The 24,835-nt window shown below is 38.7% G+C and overlaps 1 protein-coding gene across 1 annotated transcript in view; it reads right to left on the bottom strand.

The window, feature by feature from the left end:
• Positions 1 to 209: 209 nt before the first annotated feature.
• LOC121891832 (NLR family CARD domain-containing protein 3-like) overlaps positions 210 to 24,835 on the bottom strand; it is a 44,300-nt gene continuing 19,674 nt past the window's right edge. Inside the window, exons 7-9 of the mRNA XM_042404447.1 lie at positions 21,633 to 21,809; positions 12,851 to 13,027; positions 210 to 329 (exon numbers count right to left, since the gene is read on the bottom strand). Of these exons, the coding sequence (XP_042260381.1) occupies positions 236 to 329; positions 12,851 to 13,027; positions 21,633 to 21,809 (448 nt within the window). The 3' untranslated portion in view covers positions 210 to 235. The remainder of the gene's footprint in view (positions 330 to 12,850; positions 13,028 to 21,632; positions 21,810 to 24,835) is intronic.

The following is a 24,835-nucleotide window of genomic DNA, read 5'->3' as shown; positions in this document are numbered from 1 at the left end:
AACTAGAATATAAGACATATTTTCAGTTGTTTCACACTTTTTTGTTAAGTATGTAATTCCACATGTGTTAATTCATAGTTTTGATGCCTTCAGTGTGAATCTACAATTTTCATAGTCATGAAAATAAAGAAAACTCTTTGAATGAGAAGGTGTGTCCAAACTTTTGGTCTGTACTGTATGTTTAGATTTGCCTGCAGGTGAAGCAACAACAGACACAACAGACACTTCTACTACTCTACAGCTTGCAGACACCATCAACTGGAACAGATCCTGAAGTATGTGAGTCCATCAAGGCAGCAGCTATAGATCCTGCTGACTGGCAGCCCTGTCTGATATGGTGAGGACAGAGATAGTCAGCACAGGCCATATCAGCTAAAATAAGACTCTACATTTACAAAATGAGAGGATGGGAGAAGTTCCCATCACCACCACTTCTACAGAAAATAAGTGAATGGAGAGAAAATCAAGAGAAGTTGGTTGGGTATATTCCAAGAAAAAAATAAAAAAGTCTTTACTGCTTCTGCTGCAACCTGTTCTCACAAAAAAACTACAAACTAATCAGTAATTGATTTAATGACTGGAAAAATTGCAGTGAAAGAACACAAGAACAGTCCAGGGATCTCATTTGTTGAGTAAGCAGGAACGGGGCCTGAAAGAGGCGTACGCCACTTCCCAAGCAAAAGTTGTGATCTATAAAAACAAACTTGATGGGACAATGTGCGCACCTGCACCTAAACTCTTACTCATGCGTAGGAACATTTTAGAGACAGGGGAAATCCACGACGCAGAATTGAAGTGAATTGAAGGCAGATTGTATAATAATCCTCTCACACATTTAATTTCACTTAATATCAAACATCAATTATAGATCCACATTATCAGAAACACTCAAACCAGCAGTGTTATCTGTACTTTGGCTTGCAGTGAGCCATAACTTCCATAAACATCTTTCAATTTGTAAAGATATAAAGCAACTCAGATCTTAAAGTCTGCCCAACATTTCATCAGTGCTGCCTCACCCGGAGCACAAAGGAGAGAGTCAGTTGTGGAGCAGCAGCAGCTGAAATGAATGATGTCAGGATGTGGCAGGTGGCAGGATTCTGAAGTCTGGGTTGCCTTTCTCCAATATTAGCTAAGCATGAAAATACTGATTCATTTTCACCTTAGCCACGTTAACTTACTGATGAAATGATCATCATTGATTGTAGAAATCCAAGATGACATCAAATAACTTCAACAGACGGAACTAAAACATATTTACAGGACAGAGCGTTAATAGATTTTTAATATTTGGTTATACTGTGCATATATCACCAAGTATGAGTTCCCATGTAGTTCATATGTGTTAAATGGCTACAGTAAACACGGCTGTATTGTCAAGCACAGAGACACTGGAGACACAGCGGTGGCTGCCACACACACTCTGCCTTCTCCAGTCACCTCACCGGCTCATCTTCACCACCTGTGCTCACTGTGTCAATTAGAGAAATTTTGGAGGAAATATAAACTAATATAGTGTTTATTGTATTTTACATATTGAGTGAGTGGTGTAAAAACTACTTATACTGGTTAACTGGGAGCTGGCCCACTGCAGGGTGTGTTAAACATTTAACCAGAGATGTCTAATTTAACAATACACAGGAATGTTTATTGAGGTTGTATATGGTTGTTTTGGGTTACACATATAATTTCAATACGTGTGAAAACGGGGAAATAAAAGGTTAAATGTCTGTTCATGCCTGTTGTGGTCCTTCCTCTGCTGCTGCTGAGCACAAGTGACAAGAGAGGCTCCGATACACTGACTCTCAACACTGACTGGCCAGGCGTCTAAAGACAGAGAGAGTGATTGGTGCGGCGAAAGAAACACATGTACATGAATATTCATGAAGGCTTTTGCATCATTTATGGTTGAGTGTGGGCGTGTAGAGGGCGGGATATGACGCTGATCCATGAACGCACATTTCCAGGTGGACTGTGATTTATAAAGGGAAATATACGTGCATTCGTGTGTACGCATGGTTTTATAAATATGATTATTTTTGGGTGCACGCCATTTTCGGCTTTTGTGCGCAGGTACAATTTTAGTATGGATCCTACACACTGTTTTATAAATGAAACCCCAGAACATTGTGGGCACATGACATCATGGAAGGAGTCATCTATCCAGTGTAATCTATCAATAACCAAGTGCCAGTGTCTTGGATGTTACTAACAGGTAAAGGTAGTTAATAATAGTAATATTTAACAATTGATTCATTCTGTGAAACGTGATTAGTTTGTTTGAAAAGTAATTGTAATTTATAAAAATATATATTTTTGTCTTGAAACCTGTCGCGTGTTCGCTTTCAATGATGGCTCAGACGACGAGAAACTTCGGCATGGTGATTTTTTTATTCACACCAAGTTCCCAAACAAGAGTGGCAAAAATATTTACAGTGCAGAGGTGGAAAAAACCCAATAACAAAAAAAAGTATTTACAAGACAGGTTTCACACTGGCAGCTCGTCACCCACATTGTTACTCGGCCAAGAACCAAAAACCCAACAACCCTAAATGAGCAGAGCTCCCCTTATATACTCTTAGCCCCTCCCCCGGGCAAACTAATTAACAAATTATAGCATCCTACGTTCAAATTTAGCAACTCAACAAACATAAATTCAGAAATCAATGATATACTTTGCATAAAGGAAAAATGGCACTAATCGCCCTCCATACAGCTATGGCCAAATACCCCCAAAACAGAATAAATCATAAAATATCAGTCCATTCAAAGTTAATGGTATGGTCCACGGTCACATGACCCTCTTAAGCGCGCCACCAAGCGCTATTTATGGTGTGTCCAGGAAGTGCCTCAGTTTGGCCCATGCCCGGAGGCAACCAGAGGCAACAGCAGCAGGTAAGTGTGTATGTGTGTATGTGTCGCGTCAGCGCCGAGTGTGCACCCTCGAACGCCTAGCGTGAAGAAAAGAGTTCGGACAGTGGGGAATAGTTTGTGGAAGTGCAAGACCACGGGACACAAGTGCGGGCCTGCAAGAAACAGTTTTAACCGGAGCATGGCTCCGCAGGAACAGTGGGAGCGCTGCGTGCTGTGCGCTCCCAGCACCGGCGCTCTCTCTCCAGCCAAGAGAGAGAGAAACGCACGCCGGTTAGGGCATGACAGAGCATTCACCAGCCCCCCGTCACAAAACCATTGTGGTGTCTGATGTTTGTTGTCCATATTTTTACTGTAGAATGAGCGGGTGTGTCATGGACTCATGGTTTGGGCTCTTTGTGTTTTTTCTTCTTTTGGTTTTCTGTGTTACACTTGTGTTGTCCAGTCTTTTTGCTCATTCATGTTATTTGAGTTGTATCTTTGAAAGACTGTATTAGATTATTGGTTAGCTTGTAGTGCTGTGTACCTAGGTTGATTTATTCAGAGACACTTTGATTTATGCTGGCTTGTTATTGAGTGCTGTTGTGTTTTCTGGGTTTTACTTTGCTCTGTGTTTCTCTTGTGTGTTCCTTCACTCCTCCTGTTTTCATGTGCTCCTCCTCTCACCTGCCCTGCAGTAGCCTCGTCGGTCCTGCCCTGCTCCTAGTGTCTTCCCCAGCCTATCAGCTCCCAGCCTGCCCTTGTATTGTGCCACCTGTTCCTTGTTGTCTGATTACTTCAGTTTGTATTGAAGTTCAGTTTTCAGTTCAGTCTTTGTCGAGTCGTCTGTTCAGTTAGTCAATTCTGTTCTGTCGTGTTTGCTCAGTTTCCTGCTCAGTCGATTTTATTTTTGTATCTTGTTCTACTCAGCTCATCCTGCTTTTGTTTTTTTCCTGCCAGTCTTTGAAATAAAGACGCTTTTCTTCAGCCCCGCTTTCTGGTCTCTGCATTTGGGTCCACCTGCTCCTCAATGTATGACAGGGTGGTGATGAGGCAGTACTGGTGGGGTAATGTGGTTTGGGGGGGGGGGGGCACCAAATCCTAATCTCTCCTAGGACACCAACATGTCTAGAGCCGGCCCTGCTGTCAGATTTATTAAAGGAAAGCTTTTACATTTTCAGAGTGAGTGAAGAAATCAGGAGAGAGGAGACAGAAGTGAGGAAGAATTGCAGGATGTAACTTAATGGTGTTGAAAGAAAAACAAGGAGAAAGTAAAGAAGTGATTGAAAAGGAAGAAGGTGCAACTGATTCAAGATTTAAAGAAACAGTTGAAGGAGTAAAGAGAAACACACAGAGGCAGCCCAGGCGTCAGGTGATGGAGAGACATGAACACATTCAAAGCAGGAGGCAGAAACAACTGTTCCACCTGTATCTAGATGAATTACTGTTCTGTAAATATGTTTAAAGGCACAATCTGTTATCCAAACTAAAGGACATCCTAACAAACAAAAGTCAAAGCACAAGATTCAAACCTGCTATAAAAGGACTTACAGATGTTTTAACACAGGTACTAACACTACACAACAACTCGTCGTTGACCTCAGTAACTGTTGTAAACACAGCACTAAAACTGACACTTTCACTTATTAGGAAACAAAATGCTGATTCATCTGATTCATTTATAAGTCAAACTGTTGTCTTGATTTGGCTTTAAGTTGAAACAAATTAATTCCCCATCAGTCACTTTTGTTATGTTGTTATATTACAAACATTGATCTATATTAAGGACCATATAGAGGCTGAGAATCCAGATTTGTTTTTCAGATAGAGACTGATTGGTCCATCTATCATCCATAAGGCCTATGTTTATTTATGTGTTGTAAATAAATACTGTTAATATTTAAAAATTGGGTTTATAAATATTGTTAATATTTGTTTAATATTTATTTACATATTTTTTGTGCACTTGTTCCATTTCAGCTCAGTGTAGAGAAATACAGCGATACAGACAACCGCCTTACTGCGTATCTATGACGACATTGTCGACACCGTGTATCCGCATCTGTGACACGCCTGCTCCGTAACATAACTAGTAGTTTCAGGGGGCCTACCACCCCCCCTGAAAACAATCCTAGTAGAAACACTGTCAATCATTATTATTAAACGTCAGAAGGATGATCAATAATTAATCTATAGAGCTCATATTGAAACAGACTTTACAAAGTGCTTCACAATTCAGGATCAAATGAAAAGATCATTAACAGGGAAGTAATGGCTTGAATAAAACTCATAAATTGAATCATTTATATGTTGACACTGTTTGGATGCTTTCAACTGTTTGTCTGATTTCTACGTTCACAAACAAAATGTAAAAGTCAATTATTGTCATTTTTACTCTGACAAGTGACTTTTGTGGATGTGTAACAGTTAAAAAAGACACTTTAATAATTCTTATTTCCAATTTGTGTTTGTGAATTTTATCTCAATGAGGAATTTTTATTCATGAATGTTTCCTGTGGAAATGACCTTGCTGCACATCGTCCCTTCTGTCCCTCACAGAGCTGTTTTGCATTGCTGAGGGTAAGTTGTGTGGAAAAATGCTGCTGCGCTATTTTATTGTTTTCTATGGAAATTGAACCGTTTATGTTGTAACATTTAATGCATATTGTTTACTGTTAATACTCTTACTTTAACTAGCTGTTTCATGTTGTTTTGACTGTTAATATGAGTTTTGTAGATGCTTTTGTTGAACTTTCTTGGTGCCATTTGTATTACAGCAGGCTGCCCTGCGTCATGTAGTCAACGTAGCGCTGCAGAGATTTTAGCATCTATTTCCTGGTGTAAATTCTGTTATTTTGCATGTTTAGGAGTAGATGTGCAGGAGAGACCAGAAGGTGATTCATATGTGTTACATTGTCTTCTGCAGGAGCAAATAAAGGCTGGAAACCAATCCTTTGAGTCGTCTCGTTACATGTCCTCACCACATCTGTCACACATGGACAAGTGAAAGATAAATTTACTTGTCTGAAGGACAAGTGCCTCAAAAAGTTAATGTGGAGCCCTGCATGCGCACCTGTCACCTGCTGTTTTGGTTCATGTATGTGCAGCAGTGCAACGTGTAAAAGGGCTGAGTGAATATAGATCAACTGGTGTGGTGATTAATAAATACTCTCTCAGCCAGTCACATCACTGGTCTCATAGCTGTGAAACACTTGTGCCAATCACAGTTAAACGTGATAACGACAGCTCAACAAACGGAAAGCTTTTCTTCAGGAAATGTCTGGATGGTTCAGAGCGTCACGACATGAACACACATCACCACAAATCTGCAGCCAAAGACAGATGGAGCAGTTTTTTCATCAGTTAATATAATAACAATAGAAATGAAAAAAATGTATTTGGTGAAGCTGTTTATATGATTATAGCCCATCGGACTGACGCTATTTCAGCAATAATTATAGCCTAATGTATCTCACCTCGTACACGGTCACATAGTTTAGTAATTAATGTTACACAACAGCGTTTGCATCGTAATGTGTCTCAAGGATAAAACATGAGACGCTACTTTGGCTAAAAAGAAAGTCGTAGAAGAGACTGATGAGCCCCGCTAACCCGACGTCTCCTTCATAAAAAAGCAGAATATCGAGTTATAACCGACCAGACTGATTCACTGTAAATGATTGCAGTAAATTTACAGCAGGACTTCAGCAGTACTAACCTGTTATTTTTAAATATAGCACTTTACTGTTAATACAAAAAAAAATCTGTGAAATTAAGCTCCGTTTTTTAACAGAATTATAATGTATTTGCATTTTAACGTTAATCAACAGTCAAAAGTATAAAATAATGGTATAATGCAGTATTTTTTGCATTTTGGGAAGAACCATTTCACCTGAACTGCACATGTGAAGCTAGATCTGTTCTTTTCTTCATCTATATCTTACTAATTATTTGGTGAGCAGCAATTTTACTCATAAATCAGTGTAAAGTCTGTCAGTGATGTTTCCAGTGATGTTTGTTTGCATTACTGAATATGTGCACGTCATGACAGAAGGATTCAGCAGCAACGTTTAAGCATAATTTCATAGATGATTGCTGATTAGCCTAATCAGACGACACAAGGAGCTCATTTTAATGTCTACATGTCAAGTTAACGTATTTTGCCAGTGAACTCATTAAGCATTATGATAGTCTTGACAGTGTGAACCTTTTACACAGTCGGAGGAGGAGTGTGGTAGAACCACTGTGGAACTCTTCAAGACTAAACCCACCGATGCAGGAGTCAAGGAAGTTCTCTCTCTGGGTGAAGATGTCGAGCTGTCGTTTGTGTCATCCAGTTTCTGATGGCTCACTTCTCAGAGACCATTACAGGACTAATCCTTCTTGCAAATGTAAGATTCCTTTATGTATATGTACATATATACACACACATATGCCATGTCATATAATGACTCATCACTTTGTATTTCTCTTTCTATGTTCTAGGGATCTGCCGCTACAGCTGACATTGAGAGGACAATCTCCATACCTGCAATTCCTTGTCTGATACTGCTTGGTATGTTTACATCATTGGATAGACAAGCAACAAAATGATCTATTAAAGCACAATGCAATACTCTTGTAAAGACATATTCTGATCTCCTTTGTTATAGGAATGCACTGCTGTTTTTTAAATTCAACTTCTCTTAGTTGCAGTACTATTGGTTGGTCAATACATAAAGAATTTATTTGCAAAAAAACAAATGACTGATAGAAAAATCCATGTATTAGTTAAGTAGGTATGGTCATATGTATGTATATATTTGGCGGCAGAGCCTTGAAGGGAACACTATGATAGGCATATGGACATCATGGTCATCATGTGGAAGTGAGAGCTCTGTAAAGCTTTGTCTAGGTCTGTTAGAAGGAATCTGTAAACAACTAAAGGTGCCTCCCAAGGGTATCAAGGCCGTCAATATATACTAGTGACTTTCCTTGTCAGAATTCTCCACGGAGACTCTGCAGACTCTCCGTGTCTACAACATATGTTTGGTTTGAATTAAAGAGACGCTTGACTTCAACCAACCTCAGTCTATTTGGTAATTTTTACCTATCAATGACATTTTTGAAAGAAACAACAAACTGTTGAATGTAATGGTTCACATGGTTTACTTTCTGAATCCAAAATCCAAAATGATGCAAAAGTCAACTCGTGTTTTTGAATATTATCTGAAGAAACACATGGTTTAGAGAAATTAGCATAACTGATGATATCTGTTTTTTCAAGTGGACTCTTCACATAGTGCTACACATGTTGCTGTCTGTGTGACCACAGCAGGAAATCAAAAGCTCCTCTGACTGTACCGTGGTTGTATTAGCATCAAAAAACCACAGCTGTTCTTCTTTCTGCCACAAGCCAAACAAGATGCACAAATTTATATCACAATAACTATTCTGTAACCATTAAAACTTCACATCTCTGCATGTTACTGTGCTACTATTGGTATTGGGGGCAGTTGAAATGAGAGGCAGCAACTGTTAGATAAATATTGATTCAGGGTATAAACGGACAGAATATTCATTTTGGATAATGGAGGAGGACAACCGCTTGTTCTTTAATTCTGTTAACCAATCTTTGACTTCTTAAGGAAAATAAGAGACAGACTCCCTGGATTCCTAAGTTCGTAATAGCGGACCCTCAGCCTGCAGAACTGACCTTTGTAACCCTAAGTGGGGGTTTGATCAGTGATGCTCAACAGACTCAGAAAGACCTAATAAACCATTTCGATAAGTTGAATTATGACACGAACTAAGAGCATGAACTGACCCTAAAGGCCACCTGGACCGGAGAGAACAACTCCCACCTTAGATGGAGCACAGACTCTTATCAACAACGCCATAAACTAATCCACATTCCTGAGGACTTTGTGAAACCTCCCTGCAAATTTTAGGCAAACCTGAAAATTAAGAAAGTTGAACTAATGAAGGTTGTATGTTTAGACATCATGAAGTGTTAATATGAAGGTTAATGTTTGTTATTAGAAAAACTGACTTATCATGAATCATGTAAACTGTTTAACTGTTTCTTGAATGGTTTTACAAATATGATACAAGCTGACAGGACCGTTAATCAGAAATATCATGACTGCTTGGACACCATGAAAAGAATGCGTTTACAGCTTTAATGTGAAATAACAGGCAAACAGTGATTTGAAGTGCCAATTTTTGCATGTAAAAACTCAGAATTAGATTTCTCCAAATTCCTTTACTTCAGGAGGCGCAGGCTGTAAACCACCAGCCACACCTAAAGCCCCTAGAACAAAAAAAAAGAATATTCATCAATAATTCGGCACGAAACCCTTTAGAACATCCCTAAAACTTCTCCCATCTTATTCTAACTTATAAAAACAGCCTCAAGGAGATTCCTCTTTGAGCTGGCCTCCAAGAACTCAAGAAAACTCTTCAGAAGTCCTTTATTCTTCAACCAAATATATCCGTATTAAATCTTTTATTGCAACAAGCTAATCTGTTTCTGTTTTATTAGTCACCTGAAGTCTTGTATTTCCACGTATACTGATTTAATTTTGAAGTAAACACGTACAGTATTTTATTTTGAAGTAGACGCCGCTGATGATTTGAGTGTAGTCAGACTAAACTTTATTCGACACTTAACTCAAGTTATTACAAGCCAAGTAAAGCCTGAACATAAGCTCCCGAAGAAAAGAAAAAGAAGAAGAAGAAGAACGCTTCATACTGAACCTGCTCTCTGAGAGCAATACTGAAAACCAGAAGTGAAGCCAACCTGAAGATTTTCAGAGCAGCCTGAAAAGGCCTGATTCTTTACTGGCATTCAACGCCTCTGCATCTATGGAGATGCACTACAGCCCACAGCTGATGTGGGCTCTTTCACTGCAACACCGCTGGAGATGCTGCACCAACAACGCTGGACCTGCCAAGATGACGCCTCTACTACGACGCATCAGCTCAACAGTAAGGCATATAATGGCTTTGTGAACAGGGGTTGATGTCAGATAACGTTAAAGTTAAAGAATTTAGAGAAGTTGAATTACCTTTCCCCTTAGCATTCCCCGGTGCAACACGTTACGCCTCAAGTCAAGCACTTCAAGCCACTCCTGCTGAATAATTTTCTTTATTAATTTTATCATCATTCTTAGGCCTTTTATTTATTTAACTTTTCTTTTTATTCATAATTTTCTGTATATCATCTATACTTCATCATGTATCCTCAAGACGTTTAGTTATTAATAAATGTCTTCATTTATCCTAAAAGTGTTTGGTTGTTTCTTTGAGCTGCAGTAAACAGAGGTCACTGTTTGGGACAAGAACTTCCGATCATGAGACTGATTCATTGATTAAATTGAACAAGGGTTAGTGCTTCCTCCTCGCACTAACAGATCCTAACCAAAAAGGAGGTGGTGCCCCCAACAACGAGGTAATTAAATAATAAAGTATTACTACTCCTACAATAAAAATAAAGTTTCTCAAGCAGTACTACACATGGCAAAATTCTTTTTCACCGCTCAACACAATTCATTTCAAACATGGACCAAAAATCCATGAATTTGACAGGAAAATTCTTCTAAGTTTCAGGTGAAGCGGCAGGAAGCTGTATTCAGCACTGGATGGTCGGCCTTGAGGGCCACATCATTTGTGAGGGGATCCAGCCCACCTTCCTGACGGTGCTCGCTGCATTATTTTACACCTTCTACACCTTTAATCTCCAATCCCAAGAAGAGGCAGCATGCACACTCCAATTCATCCAAAGGTTAGATACTTTCAGTAAAACCTGTATTTTTCTTATCTTTTCCATAACGTGCTGTTGCACATCGATACATTTGCTGCATTTTATCATATTTGGACATGATGTAACATGTATGCTGCTGTTCATTATATTTTCATTTATATTTCAACTGTTTTTGACAGACAGCATTATATTGACAAAACATCTTTTATTTATGTAATCTTCATCTTTTTATTTGTACCACTGATATGCCTTAAGGCTGGACAATATCTCCAGTATATTCAGATGTTACATGATATAGAGCCAGATATTATCTGAGAGTTTGCTTGTAATTCTGTGATGTAGCTCAGTTGTCTGTAACTGTTGCTGCTCCACAAAGCAAGGTTAATAAGTTTACCACATGACTTTAAAAATGCTAAAACTGCTGAAATTTGCTTTGTTATCATGAACTTGAATTGTCAATCATAATTGAATCATATCCAAATAACTCATTCAAATGTTGCTTTACAGATTCAAAACACTATCATGATGATGTCATCTTTTCACACTTATCTGCCTAACTTTCTAATCCTGCTTTGTGGAACAGTCCTCTGGTTAAAAGCTGCTTAACAGCAAATGATGCAGTTTTATTCAACTGAACTCTTCTGTTCTGGTCACCTGCTTTGGTTTTCTAAACACTGTTTCATATTTTGAAATAAATTGTTACTCAAAAAGGTGATACTGTATAGTTGATCATGTCAATATTTCTGAGCCTAAGTGCCTTGTACTACTATTTCCATCAAAAAGCCAAAGACAGTTTGAGAGAGAACGCTCTGTTTCAGCTTTTTGTTTAACATGCAATTGTTCTGCATGTGAACTTTCCAACTTTATATTCAAATAAAAAGTCAAGTGCAATAAGAAGCTGTGTTTTTTCTCTTACATTGTAATTACATGATTGAAATATCAGTGATTTAGCTCTGTTCTTCATTCCTAAAGAACATTTTGTTCTGGTTTGCATTATGTGCTTGTAGCCAGCTTTGGACAGAGATTTTATGAAGAATGACAACCAGGTCTATTAAAACCTTTTTCTTAACAAAAGTGTCTTTAATTGTATGTATTGTGACTATTCCTATGTGTTTAACCTGCTAAGTCAGTATTCATTTAGGTTAAAAATAGGTTTATTAAAATGTTTGTAAAAAAAATACAAACTAAATAGTTCAATCAAACAAATCTGTCAACTGTAAGATACTGTAAAAGAAAAAAAACAGTTCTATTAATAAAGCAATGAAAAACCAGATCATACTGTATTTTTCATTAACAGCACGAAACCGTAAACTTTAGTAACAGTAAAAAAATGTTAATTTTACAGTAACTTAATGGCAACCCTGCTGCCAGTTGTTGAATGTTTTTACAGGAAGTTTTAACAGTGTGTGTGTAGAGGTGTGTGTGTTTCTACTGTAGCAGCCTGGTGTCATCAGGAGATTTAATGAAGGTAAACACAGTGAACGGTGGTGCGTAACGGCACTGCGCTCTGGCGCAGCACTTCTCAGAGGCTGCAGATTTATCAACATATCAGTCCTGCTGACTTCAGATGCTGCAGGGATTTAATGAAGTGAAGGAGAAGCTTTTCATACAGTAGAAACAGCTGTGGACAACAGATACTGTAACAATCACCCACATTCATTTATACATCACTGCACACTGATTTACTGACTTTCCTGCTTTAACCACATTAAACCTTATTTTCTGTGCACATGTTGGTTGGAGAGTGTTTAACTGAAATAAATGATTTATATTTGAAGCATTAATCTGTTGTTGCAGCACGTCTGCATCCAGTAGACTATTTAGTATGAAACACAGGCGCCTGATACTGTATCAGTAGCCTATGTGACGCTCACAAAAACAAGGGGATTTTATGAGGATGACGTATGACTGCAGCGTTCTACTATAGTCATACGTCATTGTTCAGTTTTAACAACAGCTGACATTTTTCATCTTTGAGCACAAAATGAAGTTATTTGTCCACAAATATTTGGTGAACATTGTGGCTAATCAACATGGTCAGAAAATGACTCAGAAAAATATGAAATATCTCAAAAATACCAAAATACACTGGAGGGAGGCTTTAAATAGTATTTAAATGTTTGAAAACAACATTTGAATGTGTAAATCTGAAGGAGATTTTACCTCATAAAAATCATCCTTATGTCTGCAGTTTAGTGTCACCACAACTTTCACATCATATTAATCTCAGCACACAAGTAAGAAATGGTGTCTGACCTCAGAGTCTCCAGTCTACAGTGTGGACTCTTCAGAAAATCAAACTGCAGATTCCTTTCTGAACCGTCCCGACTGTAGTTTCCACTCAGATCCAGCTCTCTCAGATGGGAGGGGTTGGACTTCAGAGCTGAGACCAGAGAAGCACAGCTGATCTCTGACAACCTGCAGCTCTTCAATCTGAATAAAGAAGAAATCATGTAGCGTTAGAAGCAGATTACATGGGTGCAAGAGCTCCGTCTACAGACGGATTTCCATCAAAAGTGAATTATTTGTTCCATCATAATCTGTTTATTTTTACCACTAACATAAAAAAGATTTTACTCTGCCACCACATTTCTGATTTTTTCACTTTGTAAATGATTAAACGGCGAGGGAAAGAGACGTTGGTTGTTCCAGACATCAACGCTTGTTCCAGCTTCCTGCGGTTGTTTATGCATCGATTTATACGTGTGTTTTCTCCAAAATAATCAAAGGTATGGCAGTTTTATTTAATGTGCACTTCTTTCTCTGTAGGGATGGGTACCGAAACCCGGTATTAAACGAGCCCCGAGGATAAATTATTAAAGACTGTAGTATTGATAAGCTCCGATGTTACCGGTTCTTTTATCAGCACTTTTTAATGTTTTGGTGTAATTTATTCTCAAACTTCAGCCTCTCCTCCACACACACACACACACACACACACACACACACACACACACACACACACACACACACACACACACACACACACACACACACACACACACACACACACACACACACACACACAGTCAGAGGGCTACCAAGGCTGGACTGGGAGAACTGGTGTCTTTGACTGGGCCATACGTCATTAACTAACTCACTCCCCTTCCATCGCCCAATACTTGGACTTCCGCACTTAACCGTGTTCCTTGTTAGAGCCTGACATACAGTTCATATTTGGACATGATGTAACACACACACACACACACACACAGACACGCACACAAACAAAGACACACACACACAAACACAAAGACACACACACACACAAAGACACACACACAGACACGCACACACAAACACAGAGACACACACACACACACAAACACAGAGACACACACACAAACACACAGACACAAACCCACACACACACACACACACAGCAAAGTCAGTGAACAGCAGATCACATGTGAAGTGAAGATTACTCGAGTTGACGACAACTACGCTCGTTACTTCTTAAGTGCAATAACACCGTAGCGAGTAAAAAGCCAATACTCTATCAATACACCTGATCAACAAGCATAAACATGTAGAAAAGTGATATTTTCAACTGCTCTGTCCGCAGTCTCTCATCCGCCGCTGCTATGTTTTACACAACCACAGCGCGCTAGCTCGGCTAATAGCTAATTGTTAGCAACAAGCTAAAACTAAAGCTGTCTGTATGTAGTCTAACTGTTTAGCTTAGTTTGCCACCAATCTTCAAATTTGGCTCATTCTTGTAAACTCAGCTGCTGGCTGAGACAAAGCAGCCTCTCCTCTCTACCAGCGGTACCTGCAGCAGTCAATCACATCAGCAGCAGAGGGAGGAGGAGGAGGACAGGAGGAAGGACTGATACTGACTGATGTCTGTCTTCTTTCATTCTAAACTTCACTCAGTATTTTCATGTCAGGAATATTATTTATTTTATTTTATTTATTTTGCACACAGCTGGTGCAACAGGCTGCAGCAGTTGTTTGTCTACTCTGCAGCTACATGTTTTTGCTTGTAACAGGCTGATATCTACTCTATAACTGTCCAGATGCACTCAGGAAATATCTGCAGAAGCCTCCAGCTGCTGGAGAAGTTACATCTGATCTCCCATCTACACCACTCTCTGAAGCAGGTCAGTTCAGCCACTTATTTGTGGTCTCTGTGTAACTGATAATACACTGCTATGTTGTCTTTATTATTATTATTATTATTATTATTATTATTATTATTATCATTATTATTTGAATGTCACAGTTACACCTTGTTAATTTCAAGTCAAGTATCAATATTATCTTTTATTAAATGGTTTCTTACATACTTGTGTTATCATGGTAACACTAGCGCAATAAAATATATTGAATCATAAATATAATTTCTATATTATAAAGGGAACATAGCTAACTTAAATACTAATCAATATTAGACTGCAACTATCTATATTTATTCAAGTTGTCTACAGGACACATTAAAGCTAGAATAACTTATTCCATCTAAAATAATTTCAACTTGGATTCTTCACCTTTTTTCACTCATGTAATTGAACAGTTCTGGTCAACCGTTATCTATAATTTATGCTTCAGATGTGTTTATTGTCTGATGTGTTGTCATTTATGAATCATTGTGTGTCCTTACTAAAGGATTAATAACTATATTTACATGTATGTTTAGATTTACTTGCAGGTGAAGCAACAACAGACACAACAGACACTTCTACTACTCTACAGCCTGCAGACACCATCAACTGGAACAGATCCTGAAGTATGTGAGTCCATCAAGGCAGCAGCTATAGATCCTGCTGACTGGCAGCCCTGTCTGATATGGTGAGGACAGAGATAGTCAGCACAGGCCATATCAGCTAAAATAAGACTCTACATTTACAAAATGAGAGGATGGGAGAAGTTCCCATCACCACCACTTCTACAGAAAATAAGTGAATGGAGAGAAAATCAAGAGAAGTTGGTTGGGTATATTCCCAGAAAAAATAAAAAAAAAAGTCTTTACTGCTTCTGCTGCAACCTGTTCTCACAAAAAAAACTACAAACTAATCAGTAATTGATTTAATGATTGGAAAAATTGCAGTGAAATACTCAAAACCCACGAGAACAGTCCAGGGATCTCATTTGTTGAGTAAGCAGGAACGGGGCCTGAAAGAGGCGTACGCCACTTCACAAGCAAAAGTTGTGATCTATAAAAACAAACTTGATGGGACAATGTGCGCACCTGCACCTAAACTCTTACCCATGCGTAGGAACATTTTAGAGACAGGGGAAATCCACGACGCAGAATTGAAGTGAATTGAAGGCAGATTGTATAATAATCCTCTCACACATTTCATTTCACTTAATATCAAACATCAATTATAGATCCACATTATCAGAAACACTCAAACCAGCAGTGTTATCTGTACTTTGGCTTGTAGTGAGCCATAACTTCCATAAACATCTTTCAATTTGTAAAGATATAAAGCAACTCAGATCTTAAAGTCTGCCCAACATTTCATCAGTGCTGCCTCACCCGGAGCACAAAGGAGAGAGTCAGTTGTGGAGCAGCAGCAGCTGAAATGAATGATGTCAGGATGTGGCAGGTGGCAGGATTCTGCAAAGTCTGGGTTGCCTTTCTCCAATATTAGCTAAGCATGAAAATACTGATTGATTTTCACCTTAGCCACGTTAACTTACTGTTGAAATGATCATCATTGATTGTAGAAATCCAAGATGACATCAAATAACTTCAACAAACGGAACTAAAACATATTTACAGGACAGAGCGTTAATAGATTTTTAATATTTGGTTATACTGTGCATATATCACCAAGTATGAGTTCCCATGTAGTTTATATGTGTAAAATGGCTACAGTAAACACGGCTGTATTGTCAAGCACAGAGACACTGGAGACACAGCGGTGGCTGCCACACACACTCTGCCTTCTCCAGTCACCTCACCGGCTCATCTTCACCACCTGTGCTCACTGTGTCAATTAGAGAAATACCTGTATGCTGGATTTTGGAGTAAATATAAACTAATATAGTGTTTATTGTATTTTACATATTGAGTGAGTGGTGTAAAAACTACTTATACTGGTTAACTGGGAGCTGGCCCACTGCAGGGTGTGTTAAACATTTAACCAGAGATGTCTAACTTAACAATCCACAGGAATGTTTATTGAGGTTGTATATGGTTGTTTTGGGTTACACACATAATTTCAATACGTGTGAAAACGGGGAAATAAAAGGTTAAATGTCTGTTCATGCCTGTTGTGGTCCTTCCCCTGCTGCTGCTGAGCACAAGTGACAAGAGAGGCTCCGATACACTGACTCTCAACACTGATTGGCCAGGCGTCTAAAGACATAGAGAGTGATCGGTGCGGCGAAAGAAACACATGTACATGAATATTCATGAAGGCTTTTGCATCGACCGTTTATGGTTGAGTGTGGGCATGTAGAGGGCGGGATATGACGCTGATCCATGAGCGCACATTTCCAGGTGGACTGTGATTTATAAAGGGAAATATACGTGCATTCGTGTGTACGCATGGTTTTATAAATATGATTATTTTTGGGTGCACGCCATTTTCGGCTTTTGTGCGCAGGTACAATTTTAGTATGGATCCTACACACTGTTTTATAAATGAAACCCCAGAACATTGTGGGCACATGACATCATGGAAGGAGTCATCTATCCAGTGTAATCTATCAATAACCAAGTGCCAGCGTCTTGGATGTTACTAACAGGTAAAGGTAGTTAATAATAGTAATATTTAACAATTGATTCATTCTTTGAAACGTGATTAGTTTGTTTGAAAAGTAATTGTAATTTATAAAAATATATATTTTCGTCTTGAAACCATTGTGGTGTCTGATGTTTGTTGTCCATATTTTTACTGTAGAATGAGCGGGTGTGTCATGGACTCATGGTTTGGGCTCTTTGTGTTTTTTCTTCTTTTGGTTTTCTGTGTTACACTTGTGTTGTCCAGTCTTTTTGCTCATTCATGTTATTTGAGTTGTATCTTTGAAAGACTGTATTAGATTATTGGTTAGCTTGTAGTGCTGTGTACCTAGGTTGATTTATTCAGAGACACTTTGATTTATGCTGGCTTGTTATTGAGTGCTGTTGTGTTTTCTGGGTTTTACTTTGCTCTGTGTTTCTCTTGTGTGTTCCTTCACTCCTCCTGTTTTCATGTGCTCCTCCTCTCACCTGCCCTGCAGTAGCCTCGTCGGTCCTGCCCTGCTCCTAGTGTCTTCCCCAGCCTATCAGCTCCCAGCCTGCCCTTGTATTGTGCCACCTGTTCCTTGTTGTCTGATTACTTCAGTTTGTATTGAAGTTCAGTTTTCAGTTCAGTCTTTGTCGAGTCGTCTGTTCAGTTAGTCAATTCTGTTCTGTCGTGTTTGCTCAGTTTCCTGCTCAGTCGATTTTTTTTTGTATCTTGTTCTACTCAGCTCATCCTGCTTTTGTTTTTTTCCTGCCAGTCTTTGAAATAAAGACGCTTTTCTTCAGCCCTGCTCTCTGGTCTCTGCATTTGGGTCCACCTGCTCCTCAATGTATGACAGGGTGGTGATGAGGCAGTACTGGTGGGGTAATGTGGTTTGGGGGGGGGCACCAAATCCTAATCTCTCCTAGGACACCAACATGTCTAGAGCCGGCCCTGCTGTCAGATTTATTAAAGGAAAGCTTTTACATTTTCAGAGTGAGTGAAGAAATCAGGAGAGAGGAGACAGAAGTGAGGAAGAATTGCAGGATGTAACTTAATGGTGTTGAAAGAAAAACAAGGAGAAAGTAAAGAAGTGATTGAAAAGGAAGAAGGTGCAACTGATTCAAGATTTAAAGAAACAGTTGAAGGAGTAAAGAGAAACACACAGAGGCAGCCCAGGCGTCAGGTGATGGAGAGACATGAACACATTCAAAGCAGGAGGCAGAAAAAACTGTTAAGGTCTGACTTCCACCTGTATCTAGATGAATTACTGTTCTGTAAATATGTTTAAAGACACAATCTGTTATCCAAACTAAAGGACATCCTAACAAGCAAAAGTCAAAGCACAAGATTCAAACCTGCTATAAAAGGACTTACAGATGTTTTAACACAAGTACTAACACTACACAACAACTCTGTTAACATGATGTTTTCTTCAGCTGTTAGAAGGTCGTTGACCTCAGTAACTGTTGTAAACACAGCACTAAAACTGACACTTTCACTTATTAGGAAACAAAATGCTGATTCATCTCATTCATTTATAAGTCAAACTGTTGTCTTGATTTGGCTTTAAGTTGAAACAAATTAATTCCCCATCAGTCACTTTTGTTATGTTGTTATATTACAAACATTGATCTATATTAAGGACCATATAGAGGCTGAGAATCCAGATTTGTTTTTCAGATAGAGACTGATTGGTCCATCTATCATCCATAAGGCCTATGTTTATTTATGTGTTGTAAATAAATACTGTTAATATTTAAAAATTGGGTTTATAAATATTGTTAATATTTGTTTAATATTTATTTACATATTTTTTGTGCACTTGTTCCATTTCAGCTCAGTGTAGAGAAATACAGCGATACAGACAACCGCCTTACTGCGTATCTATGACGACATTGTCGACACCGCGTATCCGTATCTGTGACGCGCCTGCTCCGTAACATAACTAGTAGTTTCAGGGGGCCTACCACCCCCCCTGAAAACAATCCTAGTAGAAACACTGTCAATCATTATTATTAAACGTCAGAAGGATGATCAATAATTAATCTATAGAGCTCATATTGAAACAGACTTTACAAAGTGCTTCACAATTCAGGATCAAATGAAAAGATCATTAACAGGGAAGTAATGGCTTGAATAAAACTCATAAATTGAATCATTTATATGTTGACACTGTTTGGATGCTTTCAACTGTTTGTTCGTCTGATTTCTACGTTCACAAACAAAATGAAAAAGTAAATTATTGTCATTTTTACTCTGACAAGTGACTTTTGTGGATGTGTAACAGTTAAAAAAGACACTTTAATAATTCTTATTTCCAATTTGTGTTTGTGAATTTTATCTCAATGAGGAATTTTTATTCATGAATGTTTCCTGTGGAAATGACCTTGCTGCACATCGTCCCTTCTGTCCCTCACAGAGCTGTTTTGCATTGCTGAGGGAAAAGTGTGTGGAAAAATGCTGCTGCGCTATTTTATTGTTTTCTATGGAAATTGAACCGTTTATGTTGTAACATTTAATGCATATTGTTTACTGTTAATACTATTACTTTAACTAGCTGTTCATGTTGTTTTGACTGTTAATATGAGTTTTGTAGATGCTTTTGTTGAACTTTCTTGGTGCCATTTGTATTACAGCAGGCTGCCCTGCGTCATGTAGTCAACGTAGCGCTGCAGAGATTTTAGCATCTATTTCCTGGTGTAAATTCTGTTATTTTGCATGTTTAGGAGCAGATGTGCAGGAGACACCAGAAGGTGATTCATATGTGTTACATTGTCTTCTGCAGGAGCAAATAAAGGCTGGAAACCAATCCTTTGAGTCGTCTGGTTACATGTCCTTACCACATCTGTCACACATGGACAAGTGAAAGATAAATTTACTTGTCTGAAGGACAAGTGCCTCAAAAAGTTAATGTGGAGCCCTGCATGCGCACCTGTCACCTGCTGTTTTGGTTCATGTATGTGCAGCAGTGCAACGTGTAAAAGGGCTGAGTGAATATACATCAACTGGTGTGGTGATTAATAAATACTCTCTCAGCCAGTCACATCACTGGTCTCATAGCTGTGAAACACTTGTGCCAATCACAGTTAAACGTGATAATGACAGCTCAACAAACGGAAAGCTTTTCTTCAGGAAATGTCTGGATGGTTCAGAGCGTCACGACATGAACACACATCACCACAAATCTGCAGCCAAAGACAGATGGAGCAGTTTTTTCATCACTTAATATAATAACAATAGAAATTTTAAAAATGTATTTGGTAAAGCTGTTTATATGATTATAGCCCATCAGACTGATGCTATTTCAGCAATAATTATAGCCTAATGTATCTCACCTCGTACACGGTCACATAGTTTAGTAAATAATGTTACACAACAGCATTTGCATCGTAATGTGTCTCAAGGATAAAACATGAGACGCTACTTTGGCTAAAAAGAAAGTCGGAAAAGAGGCTGATGAGCCCCGCTAACCCGATGTCTCCTTCATAAAAAAGCAGAATATGCAGTTATAACCGACCAGTCTGATGTGTGTAGAGGTGTGTGTGTTTCTAGTGTAGCAGCCTGGTGTCATCAGGAGATTTAATGAAGGTAAACACAGTGAACGGTGGTGCGTAACGGCACTGCGCTCTGGCGCAGCACTTCTCAGAGGCTGCAGATTTATCAACATATCAGTCCTGCTGACTTCAGATGCTGCAGGGATTTAATGAAGTGAAGGAGAAGCTTTTCATACAGTAGAAACAGCTGTGGACAACAGATACTGTAACAATCACCCACATTCATTTATACATCACTGCACACTGATTTACTGACTTTCCTGCTTTAACCACATTAAACCTTATTTTCTGTGCACATGTTGGTTGGAGAGTGTTTAATAGAAATAAATGATTTATATTTGAAGCATTAATCTGTTGTTGCAGCACGTCTGCATCCAGTAGACTATTTAGTATGAAACACAGGCGCCTGATACTGTATCAGTAGCCTATGTGACGCTCACAAAAACAAAGGGATTTTATGAGGATGACGCATGACTGCAGCGTTCTACTATAGTCATACGTCATTGTTCACTTTTAACAACAGCTGACATTTTTGATCTTTGAGCACAAAATTAAGTTATTTGTCCACAAATATTTGGTGAACATTGTGGCTAATCAACATAGTCAGAAAATGACTCAGAAAAATATGAAATGTCTCAAAAATGCCAAAATACACTGGAGGGAGGCTTTAAATAGTATTTAAATGTTTGAAAACAACATTTGAATGTGTCAATCTGAAGGAGATTTTACTTCATAAAAATCATCCTTATGTCTGCAGTTTAGTGTCACCACAACTTTCACATCATATTAATCTCAGCACACAAGTAAGAAATGGTGTCTGACCTCAGAGTCTCCAGTCTACAGTCTGGACTCTCCAGAAAATCAAACTGCAGATTCCTTTTTGAACCGTCCCGACTGTGGTCTTCACTCAGATTCAGCTCTCTCAGATGGGAGGGGTTGGACTTCAGAGCTGAGAGCAGAGAAGCACAGCTGATCTCTGACAACCTGCAGTTCTCCAATCTGAATAAAGAAGAAATCATGTAGCGTTAGAAGCAGATTACATGGGTGCAAGAGCTCCGTCTACAGACAGATTTCTATCAAAAGTGAATTATTTGTTCCATCATAGTCTGTTTATTTTTACCACTAACACAAAAAAGATTTTACTCTGCCACCACATTTCTGCTTTTTTCACTTTGTAAACGATTAAACGGCGAGGGAAAGAGACGTTGGTTGTTCCAGACATCAACGCTTGTTCCAGCTTCCTGCGGTTGTTTATGCATCGATTTATACGTGTGTTTTCTCCAAAATAATCAAAGGTATGGCAGTTTTATTTAATGTGCACTTATTTCTCTGTAGGGATGGGTACCGAAACCCGGTATTAAACGAGCCCCGAGGATAAATGATTAAAGACTGTAGTATTGATAAGCTCCGATGTTACCGGTTCTTTTATCAGCACTTTTTAATGGTTTGGTGTAATTTATTCTCAAACTGCAGCCTCTCCTCCACACACACACACACACACACACACACACACACACACACACACACACACACACTCACACACATACACAAACACAGAAACACACACACACAAACACGAACACACAAAGACAAACACACACACACACACACACACACACACACACACACACACACACACACACACACACTCACACACACACACACACACACACACACACACACACACACACACACACCCAAACACACACACACACACAGCTCATCCACCGCTGCTATGTTTTACACAACCACAGCGCGCTAGCTCGGCTAATAGCTAATTGTTAGCAACAAGCTAAAACTAAAGCTGTCTGTATGTAGTCTAACTGTTTAGCTTAGTTTGCCACCAATCTTCAAATTTGGCTCATTCTTGTAAACTCAGCTGCTGGCTGAGACAAAGCAGCCTCTCCTCTCTACCAGCGGTACCTGCAGCAGTCAATCACATCAGCAGCAGAGGGAGGAGGAGGACAGGAGGAAGGACTGATACTGACTGATGTCTGTCTTCTTCTTTCTTTCTAAACTTCACTCAGTATTTTCATGTCAGGAATATTATTTATTTTATTGACATGTTACATTTGTTTCCAGAGATATTATTGAGTTTATAAAGTGACTTTGCTGTTGTAAACATGACTGTTGCTGCTCTAGAAACAATGTTTAGTTATATTTATGATATAAATAAATTCTAATCCTGTTCTGAATTTATTCTTTTATAATTAATTTTTTTAAAAGGACTTATTTAGTATTGATAAGGAACCAAACCGATAAGGAGGATCAATAAGAATATTGATTATCAGTGTTCAGTCACATATGTTAACATGAAAAGTTTAAAGTTGATGAAGATAATAAGTTCAGATATTTGTGTTATTTTTTATTCTAAAATATAGTTGAATAGTTAAAATAAGTAATACTCAGATACTCCTTATGTCTGCAGTTTAGTGTCACCACAACTTTTACATCATATTAATCTCACAGGGATTACAGTCAGGTCATGTTATTCACCTGTAATTTGTAAACCTATATTACTTGACGCCTGCTAAACAAATAACACAAGATGTAAAATTATGAGATTTCAGCATCACTTCACACATAATCATGGAGCTCTTTTTGACTGGTCCTTGGATCTTGGGCTACTCTTCTGACTCATTTTCTTACTGCTTGGTCAGCAATCTTGTGAGGAGCTCCTGTGTGTAGCCGGTTGATGGTGGAGTGAAGCTGCTTCCACTTGCAGATAATGGTCCCAATGGTGCTTATGGGAACATTTAGGAGTTGAGAAATCAGTCAGTAACCTGTGCCATTCCTGTTGCTCAACAATCTTGTGGCGAAGGTTTTGGGAGAGCTCTTTGTCTCTAATCATCATGAGATGGTTCTTGCATGACAGCTTGGTAACAAATAATATCTTCACAGATGTCTAACCCTTTTTAAAAGAGTGGAAGTGCTAACAGCCACATGCCCTAACCCAGCTGATTGTAATTAGCACAGGTAAGAGGACTAATTAATGGAATCACCTGGTTCAGTGCTTTTTCTTACTGCCTGTTCAATACTTTTGTCCTGTGTCATTCCAATTCAATGCACATAAGTGTTTTGTTGATTGGGATGTTATGATTTCTTTAGCTGTGCTGCCTTAGTGATTTAATACCAATGTTTGCTCTTAATTTCATATGAATAGCTGCACTGGAAATATGTCTCCTGAAAAAAGGTTGATGTGTTGAATACTTATTTCCCCCGCTGTACATTTATATTTTCTTATTGATTAATGATTATTATGCACATGAGATTAAGGGAAGACAACACACCTGAAATAATTATATTAGTTCTGACTTATTACATGAGTTTGCCTAATTTGCATAATTTCATAATAAAAATTAAAGGTTATAATACAGAAATATATTGGATGAGAGTGTATATTACTAAGTTTCATTTTGATAGAAGAACATGGATTATTTTGTTCTTATTCAACTGTGGTGCCTTAAAACACATCCACCCTCATCCATGTTTAGGTTATTAAGAAATTTCACATAGGCTTGGCTATGCTGCAAATTGAGCCTACTGGTATAGAAAAAATAGATGATATAAATTAGGGATGTCAATGATTCATTGATTATGGGTTAATTGCCATTAATAATTCAACTGATTGAGTTACAGGTGCTTCTGGTGACCGCTCGTAAGGGCCGCACAAGCTGTAAAACGAACGCACCTCCCTGCCTTCCGACGAAGAAAAACAGTTGCAGACTCGCAGTGAGCCTCAATCTGCTCACTGTGTCGTCTGGTTGAACTCTGAAGCATAAAGCTGTGAAAACTCCACGGAGTTGTTGTCTGGCGGCTGTGCGGTTTAGCTATCTGAGGCTCATGCTAACGCTAAACTAACATGTTGAACAGAAGCAGCTGCTCGGTTAATGCAGGCTGAGAGCTGACTGTCACACAGCAGGACTCTAATTACACATGCTTCCAACAAAATCAACACAAAAGTGATCAACTGTCTAAGCGACACTCCCCTGATCTGAGTATAAATGCATTTTAGCGGTGACAGT

Source organism: Thunnus maccoyii, chromosome 24, assembly GCF_910596095.1.
Source record: "Thunnus maccoyii chromosome 24, fThuMac1.1, whole genome shotgun sequence".
NCBI lineage: Eukaryota > Metazoa > Chordata > Actinopteri > Scombriformes > Scombridae > Thunnus > Thunnus maccoyii.
The sequence above is the reverse complement of the archived record's forward strand: the minus strand, read 5'-3'. Positions and strand labels throughout refer to the sequence as shown.